General features: G+C 41.6%; 1 protein-coding gene across 1 annotated transcript; it reads right to left on the bottom strand.

Moving 5' to 3' along the window:
* Nucleotides 1-6,420: 6,420 nt before the first annotated feature.
* Nucleotides 6,421-8,891, bottom strand: LOC119918794 (probable U3 small nucleolar RNA-associated protein 11). The gene is made up of 8 exons (XM_038739481.1): nt 8,681-8,891; nt 8,440-8,489; nt 8,196-8,298; nt 7,924-8,043; nt 7,241-7,334; nt 7,008-7,138; nt 6,746-6,856; nt 6,421-6,647 (listed from the first exon to the last, which is right to left on the bottom strand). The coding sequence occupies exons 1-8, from the start codon at nt 8,750-8,752 to the stop codon at nt 6,564-6,566; spliced, it is 765 nt and encodes a 254-aa protein (XP_038595409.1). The 5' UTR covers nt 8,753-8,891; the 3' UTR covers nt 6,421-6,563.
* Between the last annotated feature and the right edge of the window lie 858 nt (nt 8,892-9,749).

Raw genomic sequence — 9,749 nt, 5'->3', positions numbered from 1 at the left:
TTGGATCATATTGTTGCATTGCTTTGACCCTCTAATTGGAAAAGACAACAGAATACATTCAGTTACTGTGCACTGCAACAGGTGCATTCGTTAGTGGTGGTACCCTATACGAGTGAAAGTAAAAATAGGGGAAATTATGATAAAAACTATAATAAACACACATAGATTGAAATGAGTGAAGCACACAGTAACATAAAATTACACTTAATCAGAGGAGGAGGAAATTGAAGCATAACAGAAGTGAAAAAAATAAAATAAGTAACTAGAAGATGGAGAATTGAATAGAGAAAGGGCAGGGAAGGCTGAGGCTAGCTAGCTTTCCTCATTAGCCATGCAGAGCATCTTGGCTCCTCTCCCACACCTCCCGGCTCATCATCGCCTGGGCCCTGGCTGCCAGCGCACCCCCACCTCCATGAACCATCCCTCTCTGCCTCATCCCTCCATTCCTCCCTCCCCCTCCAGCCCCTATAATCACACCCGCAATCGCAGCCCCTAATTAGGTTAATTAATTTGTATCAGCCCTTGTAGGGACTTGGCTGATGAGGCAGCCATAATAGCATCAGCGATTTCCCCCCTTGCAAAAAAAAAAAAGAAAAGAAAGGGGGAAAAAGATCTGATGCAAGCCTGTCTGTGACAAGACGGGACTATAAACCATGAGGTCACATTTACCTCCCCACCCCCAACCTTTTCCACAACTACATCTTTTCTCCTTTCTAACCCCAACACATCCCTTCCCCCTGCTCTTGTTATTCAATAGGGGTGACACTGACACCTAAATAGTGATATATACCCATTGTGTCACATTGCTTCATTATGTCCACTGAAATGAAAACTTTCTGTATAATAGTAATTGAGTCTGCATCTTCCCAGAGACATACTTCAATGCATAGAAGTGTGGTGTTTTGCTTGTTTGTTTACACTTTCACAGTCTGTCGTGGTGTTCCAGAAGTGGGGGAAAAAAGTGCACAGTATGATAATGATTCTCTTGGTGGTTTGTCTTTGTAGTTGTCAGAGAGACCGATTGAAGCATCGCATTACAATCAGCGGCCCTCATCGCCCCTCATCAGGCCACTGACGAACAAACTCTGATTAACACCCCCATCTGATTACTGCAATCACCCAGCCTAACCACGCACAAGCCCTGTCCCCCACCACCGCACCCACACTCATTTTAACACCTCACTGTTACACAGATAGGAGATGCACATTTACACAAAATGGAGCTCTAATCATGCATTGTCACATAGTTGCCATTAAAGCATAGGCCTAACCATTTGAGAAGCAACACAATAACAAATTTGAGAGATAAAAAAAGTGCAAGAGCACAGTGTGTTTGTGTGACAGATGTAAATGGAGATTAAGACACTGCGAATATTATAATGAAGTGAAAATGAGTTTGACAAAAGTGGAAGTACATAATATAAATCAAATTAAAAACGTACCCACCTATAGTATCAAACCCAAGTACAGTGTCCAGTGAGTGTATTTCCAGACTACTGCTCAATTTCAACCCCCAATCCACCTCCAATACACAAGAACTGAGTGCATTCAATTGTGATGCAAACAGACACGTGCATAAATACACACATACACGCAATCTCAGACAGACAATGACACAGAGAGGCTGCGAGACAAGGACAGATCCGGTAGTTAAAGCGTAATGAACACGTCCCCGAGGCGCGCGCCTGGCATTCCCCTGAATGATGGACTGACAGTAATACCGGGGCAGATGGGTGCCCTCCACGCCCCGTTCAACACCACACACGCGTACTCATCCTCCCCCCTGTTCTATCCTGTCCCTCTCTCCTGCAGAGAGATACCCCCTGTAGGTCTGATGTGGAGGTGGAAGGGGGGGGGCGTTTGCTGTGTATGTGTGCGCACTTAGAGGTGGGGGGCACAAGTATGAGGCCCCCATCATGATTTGGGCTCCCATGCAAATTTAATCAATTCAAGTACCTCACGCCAGCCAGGGCTCATTAGCGGCAATTTAAAAAAGGGGGCTCTGTGATCCCCACCTCAGTGCATAAGCCAGACATTCAACTCAGGCACACACACACACAAACATGCTAATATACACACACACATCCAAAACACACACGTCAGGGGCACTGTCAAGGCTGTAAAGATTTTCCTGCAGACATCTTCCCCTGGCATGGAGAGAGACCCTGCCTGCACGCCCACCAAACCCCCCCTCTCTTGTCCCTCCTCTCTATCCACTACTTCAAAAGCCCCATGACATCCAGCTTCAAGTTAAAGGAGAGAGGGATCTGAAGATAAAGACTACCTCTCATCCCCCACCCCTTGCATTCTGAGACACCCTCCCAACACTCAAACCCCAGGCTACCTCTCTCTTCTCCCCACCTCTCGCTCTCCAGCGCTCTGTAATTGGGGGATCGATTAGTATTGTCCTTAACCATCCTTAACCTTGGCTCTGTACGCTGGCTGTGGAGCAGGGCAGAACTGTATTGGTGAATAAGGTGGGTGGAGATGCAGCACTTGTAGTTTGCAAGGATCAAGTGCCAGGTTAAAAACTATGTTGGGAGGTGATTGTTTGTGGTGGTGTATGGTTTGTATCATTTGTATATCATATCATTAAATACAGAAAATGTGACCTTTAAATCACCTGCTATTCCTTAAATAAGGGTTGATTCACCAAAATTACAATTAAACATTTTGTCTGGGTTTCTTCCACCACTCCAAAACAACTGCGGTAAGCACTGAAGTATTACATCTTAAACATAAAAGAAACACAATATCACTGACAAATAAGAACTCCTACACTGGTATCTCAAGGTTTACCTTTGCGCTCACTGACACCTCATGATGCTCGTTTTAAAAACCTAGAACAAGTAAATTTTTTGAAATGTACAGTATAGTACAGTATTAAAGGAAGGGTATGTGATTCTGGACAAACCCAATTCCATGACAAATATCATGATTTAGAGCGAGCAACAACACAGCAAGTAATGTAACTAACGTAAGCTAGGTTGTGGGTTAGCAAATGTTCACTACAGTTGCATTCAGAGAGGATGAGATGGTCCCAGAGCCTGCACACCAGCTCCAGACAGCGATACTCACAACTCTCCTACTACTATAGCTAATATCACAAAAACAGCATATGTTGGTGAAAGTAAGCTGAATGTCTGTGGGCAAGTCATTTAACATTACCTGACACACAAATCATGGCTGAAATGGCTGGAATAGTGTTGTGTGGTGTGGTCCGAGCCACTTTGTTTGTTTCCCATTTAAAGAGCCAAGGCTGTGTACAAACACCGGATTTATTTTCAGCGCACACACAGAACAGACAGCTGAAGGGCCGTGAGGAGATATTTGTTGAATTTGACAAAAGGAAGTGTATTAGATTAAAATTGCCTTTAAATAGACACTGGGATCAAAGAAACTGATCACAAAATGTTCCACTTATTAAAAGGAGAAGATTTTCGGTTATATATTTTACAACTAAACTTGTAGAACAAAGATATATTGTATTCTGCCCCTTCTTAACCAGGCTACACTTTTACTCTCAAACAGTCACTATATATTGGGGTCAATGTCATACCCTGCAGCTGTGTGACTTCCACATAGCAATCCACTTCTAACTCCCCCATTCCAAAAATTACTATTCGTTTGCTAACCTCCAGGGTCATTAACTTTAGAGATGGTGTTGGGAGGCGGGGTGGAGACAGGATGGCCTGTACGAGTCGTCAAATGAATTACGAGGCTTTTGACAATATAGAAATGCCTGTCTATATCTTTAAAATCAGAAGGTCGCTCACTGCCCACCCCTGAGCCCTGCTACTACACCCCAGCGTAAGAGTCCCATTGCTGGGGGGAATGAAAGGAAAGCTTGAGGAGGAACAGTGGCTTGTCTGTGCTTGGGTCGCACAGTCAGATAGGGGTCCCGGAACTGCGCACATAGTGTTTTGACCCCTGGGCTCTCCTCAACGACATCCACCCCCTCCGCTTTTGGACGCTGGGCCTGAGGGGTCCTGATACACGCACGCCCTCTCAGCAGCGTGACGCAGTAGCAGAGGGCAGGAGGAAGGAAGGAGGGAAGGAGAGTTGGCTGAAGACGTCAATCACTCTTTCACTGGGTACATGAAGGGTCAAAACTGAAATGCCACTGAACGAGCTGGCCGGTTTTGTGCGTGCTTGTGTGGTGTACAGTGAAATCGACACATGCATGACTATACCGTATATGTTTACTACATGTGTTTACACATTGTCTCATACATATTTAAAAACATCCTCATCAACATTTCTAATGCAATTAAACAAGCGCAACCAGTCCAAGTGGACATCCACCATCACTCTTTCCCTGTTTTGGCCCATACTGAGGTGTTGGCTCACCTTTGCTCTGGTCAGCAGTGTTTGGGCCAAGGCCTCTGGTCCCTCTCCTCCAGCCCCTCCACCTCTCACTGCGCTTGGTGACATTTCTGCCTGGGTCCTCTCCCCTCTTCCCCTCCTGTGGCTCCCAGGAGAGGCTGATGGATGGGCCCTGTTTATGAAGCTGCTGCCACCACAGTGATCAATCAAACCTGGGTCACTGTGATCTGCTGCTGGGCGCCAAGTCTTTAGTCTATTTCACACTATAGACTGGAGGAACCACACATTCAGTTTTGTTAGTAATCACTATATGCACATTCATGGCCACATAAGAGTTTGGTGGTGAGAGACAGCACTATAAAGGGTACATTTTGTGAAGAAAATGTGAATGTGCTTGCCTCACCTGAAAAATGGTGCTTCAGTGAGCTACGTTTTAGAAAGTCTATAAGCCTTGACTCAACCAATTTTAATTTTCAGGACAGGGACTTGGCGAGGACTGATGGCAGGAGGATCAACAGAAGAGTTGGCCTTAGCGGTAGTTAAACCGGTGATCTTCTTACAATGAGGTATCTGAGCTAATCCCTGCTCCACCATGGCACCCAAGATAACTGATCAGCCTACGCACACACTCCTAAAAAGTCTAATTAGCCAAAGACCATACTTGTGTGAAAGCAGAAAGATGTGAGGAAGACATGGAAAGTGACAGCCCTCACAGGCCTTTATCATGGAAGACATTTGGTAGGGAAAACACAGGTGTGTGTAAGGGGCAGCTAAAATGAATGATGGCTGAATTACATTTCACTGCTTCAGTTTCTGGGTCCTGGTATTGTCCATGCTGGTTCACTTTCACACTGTTATGTCTTACTGGAAAACCTGAATAAAACAGAGCCATCATTAGTAACACCCTTGCTTTTCCTACTGTGGAAAAATATTGGGCTACCTGACGACTTACGACAAAAGGCAGCATAACATTAACACAGTTAGCTGAGACAATTTACATTTGTCTCTCAATGGAGTCTTTGAACAGAGGTATTTTTGCATAAGCACAGCTGCAGCTAATACAATTAATAATGGTTCATTTTGATTAAGGTAAGCTAATGAGCAAACATTGACAATAGTATTATCAATGCTTGCTGACTGACACTTAAATCATATTTAATTTTACCAGCTGCAGCTGTCTATCCTGCTGACATGTGAAATGGGTCTGTCAGAGGAATATGTGGCATCCTATGTCAAGGGTTGCAACAAAGGTGTCCTTCAGAGGTTCTGAAGACTGAAACAGAACCTGCACCTCCACAAGATGCCAAGTCAGAAATGTCCAAGTCCATCACCAGGAAGTTACCATCAAATGACCAAAAAAACTGGTAAATATAAAGATTTCCATGATATCCGAGTTTATGCAGTAAGTTACTTCAACAAGAGATGGACACCTGGCAAACAGTGTAACATGTTACGTGTGTGTGTGTTTACATTACACACATAACATGTTACACTGTTTGCACAATTTTTCTCTGCTGCTAACCGTGGCTTCAATTATTTACAGCGTCCTAGCAATGAGCAGTGGTGTCGTTCAAGTTCTGACAGAAGAAAAAGACATTTCTAGCTTTTTTTTTCTTTTAGAGAAGTCTTTGAAAAGGAAAATCCCAGTCTATTATATATTATGAAATGTGAATTAAGAGGTCACCTCCCCAGTTAAGAACCTACTAAAATAGAGAGCTGTTTGCGACTCACACACACAAACAGAACACATCAGTGAAATCTTACAGAAAACATCACAACCGCAATTAAACTCTGAATTCAAAATGCTGGGTCATACTATTGACTTCCCGCTCAGCCTACTCTCTATGCATATTCCAGCATCTTCAGCCGCTGACAGATTTATTTCTCCCAAGTAGTGTGATAAAGAACACTAATGCCACCTACTGGTACAAGAACAAAAAATCTACTGCCACAATTCAGATGGCTCACCTGACTGTAGCACATACATTAACCAAATTTTATATATATATATATATATATACACACACACACACACACACACACACACACACACACACACACACACACACACACACACGTCAAGAAATCACATAATTTTGTGTTATTCTGTCATTTATTTGAAAGAAACTAGACTAAAGTCTTTGATAAATATGTACAAAACAGCAGAGGTGCAACAATATTTCAGGGTCCACTATTTCACCATTATCTCACTGACAGAGTTGATGATTACTCCCCTCTCAGCGTTTTCTCTTGGCCTCAAACTTGTAGATGGCTGCAGCATTGGGAGTCTCTTTTTTTACCTTCACTTTCTTGTTTTTATCCTGATAAAACAAAAGCTCTCAATGTTGATTTGACATTCATTCATTTGAAACTGAAACCAAAATACTTATTGTGATTAAGGACCTCGCCTTCTCCTCACCTGTAGATCCTTACGGGTCTGAATCTTCTGGCTGATGACAAACATTTTCTTTTCTCGGTCAATCCTCTGGGAAAGGATCTTATACTGGTGCTTCCTCTGCCTGGCCAACTTCTACAGTTAGAGAAGAGGAGAAAACATGAACCATCAGCTGGTTGAAGAGCAAATACTAGACTTTTCAATTGAAACATACAGTACAGTTTACCGAGGCTCAGGATGATCACACAACAAAAGAGGCTGATCTACATACACTGCAAACGCATACCTCCATACTGTGAGGCTCTACAGCTCCCTGAATGCTCTTAGTCTCCAGAGTTTGCAGAGTTGGTCTGTTGTACACTCTGTCCACAAGCTCAGGAGCTGTGTTGAGGTGGTTTGCCAGGTCAAACGACTGCACTGTGGAGACACAGTAAAACTTCTCACGTAACCTAATAACAATTAAAGCCTACAAAAACAAGGATGTTTGATCACATCAATTGCGTTTATATTTATATGTACCTTCTTTTTTTGAATCCACAAAAAATGTATGGCTGTTTTTTTGTTTGCTGTCTGCATCCAGAAGATGGAGCTGTCCTTTCAGCCTTTCAATTTTCTGAAAGCAAATGAAACACGCAAAGATTACAGGGGGCAACAACAGAAGCTCTCTGGGGAGAATTAATTTAAGTAATGGCCAGGACCCATCTGTTATTTCCGTTCTGTCCAACACAAATGCTATTGTGTATTATTATTTTATTATATATATATATATATATATATATATATATATATGTGTGTGTGTGTGTGTGTGTGTGTGTGTGTATATACACACACACACACACACACACACTTTGTGAGTAAACTCAGTACACTGTCTCTCATAACAACCACAGCAAAACAGACCGATGTGGTAATTCGGATTTTCATTTCAGTAGAGAAACAATATATAATTGACATTGTAGAGGTTTTTAAATAAAGTTACTGAAGCTTATTATATGATAAACTTGTTGTCATTTGAATAAGAGAATATTCTCTTCTCTTTTAGTACCATTAATGTTTGTAGCTAATTATCCATCTGTCAGTGTGCATAATCAAGTCCTATTTGTTGTGTCTTTCTATTCCAAATTTAAGAACTGTATGAAATTAAGTTAGTCAGGCACAAGAGTTTCTCAATGCATAATCTACTACAGGAAATATGAACTTACCTTAGCCTCTGCAACCCTTTTCATCTCCACATATTTTATATCCTGTGTCCTCATCACTTTCTTCTGCTCTTCTGTCACCTCCACCTCCTCGTTGGATTTTTTCCCTACGTGAACTCCATCCTGTCAATATGCCATAAAATAAGCCAGACATATTAAATGCTACAGTCACTTAGATCAGATATCAGGATTTACATAGTACTCAACTGCATTCTCTCTGTTCAGCTGATTTTCTGATGCTGGTATTGTTGCTCTGCTAATAAAGATTACCTTACCTTCAGCTGAGAGCTGATCATTTTAAAGTAAAACTCATCTGGGTTCTTCTCCAGAGCTTTCTTTCGCAGGGCAGAAAGAGTGTTTTGTTTCTTGTGGTAATCACTATAAAACAACAACAAAAAATGGCGAGTTAAGCTCATTACAAGATTTTTTCTTCAACAACGTTTGACATTAAACGTTTTATGATTTTAGATCCTGTGCCTGGAAACACCAAACATGCCTCCTAAAATTGATTCTACTCACTCTGCACGGAGTTTGTAGTCTTTCTTCTTCTCCAGCAATCCCAAATGTTTCTGAAACCAGGCTGGTCGAACAAAATGATACAGTTAACGTTAAGACAAAATATGCACATTCAGTACTAGTATTAATGTATGGGTCACAGGAACATAACATTTATTTGCTTGGTGATATTATCTGAAAAGTGTCACTGTACAGGTACACTTCATAACAGGACACCAGGCTAGCAACCTAGCTATAAAAACACTGCAGTGCTCACCTGAGATCTTTCATGGTGGTTTTTCTGTCGGGATTTCAACGCTTTCCTAAACGAAGACATTATGAGAAATGTCCTCGAGCGTAATAAAGGAAACTGATTTAGATAAAGCAAGTATATGTAAGGCTTTTCTAAGCTGTACGGCCCATGAAGCGACCCTGCTGCTTCTGGTCTAGTGCTTCCCTGGTAGCTGAACCACGTGGGTGCCTGCCTGGTTGAGAGCGTGTTGCTGTTCATTACCCTTCCGCAGATTCGCAACTCAACTCACACTGAAAACATCAGAAGAATTATAAATCATGACAGTGGCGGCAATTCACTAACATTTGAATATTATTTATTAGAAACATAGACAAAATAACTTATTTAACTTATTATTGTTAGATAATAAAGTGCTGTGAATTTCATGCTACGTGTTGTAGAAGTGCCTAACAAACAGTAGGTGGTGCTGTTGCACACTTTTAAAGTGTGATAGTGTTGATACCTGTTGCAGTCTTCCTGCTGTAAGAGCATAATGATTGTGGAATCATAGTAGACGTATTTTTGCAGACGTCAGACCCCAGTACTGTACTTCCAAACAGTATTAAATTATTTGTACATTACTTGAGTGTTTCCATTTGATGCTACTTTAAATTCACACTTCGCAAGGAAAAGCTGCCATCTTTTCTCCGCTACACTGACCGCTTTGGTTACTACTTCCTTTGCAGATTAAGATTTTACAAAACAAAACATGATGAACCATGGTTATAGGTTTATCTACTCCATAGTTTATAAATGTTGTGCTTAGTGACATTTCAATGAACAGGTCAGCCTTATCTCATTGATTACTGTGTTGTTTTTAATTGTGACCTGGCAAGGGATCAGATGCAGAAGTAGTTTGACGCTTTAATCTGGTACAGTTCATCAAATGGAAATGTTTATGTTTTAATAAACTAAATGGAATGTGAATTAATCATTGAATAAAATGAATAAATAGATGGAAATACAATAACATTTGAACAGCGTAATCACCCACTTTACTTAATAATGTTTCTTATCTAATAACTTTATGTCATTTAAGTTC

The sequence above is a fragment of the Micropterus salmoides genome, unplaced genomic scaffold (assembly GCF_014851395.1).
Source record: "Micropterus salmoides isolate LMB-PRFRI ecotype aquatic unplaced genomic scaffold, ASM1485139v1 Ms_hic_scaffold_2419, whole genome shotgun sequence".
In the NCBI taxonomy this organism is placed as follows: Eukaryota; Metazoa; Chordata; class Actinopteri; order Centrarchiformes; family Centrarchidae; genus Micropterus; species Micropterus salmoides.
Note: the sequence above shows the minus strand (reverse complement) of the source record. Positions and strands in the feature narration are given on the sequence as shown.

Excerpts from the sequence above, each read along its gene's own strand:
- LOC119918794 (XM_038739481.1), bottom strand. The coding sequence starts at position 8,752 with ATGTCTTCGTTTAGGAAAGCGTTGAAATCCCGACAGAAAAACCACCAT. Across the intron at positions 8,490-8,680 it reads GATCTCAGGTGAGCACTGCA|AAACATTTGGGATTGCTGGA; the intron begins GTGTTTTTATAG and ends GCCTGGTTTCAG. Across the intron at positions 8,044-8,195 it reads TGATCAGCTCTCAGCTGAAG|GATGGAGTTCACGTAGGGAA; the intron begins GTAAGGTAATCT and ends GCATATTGACAG.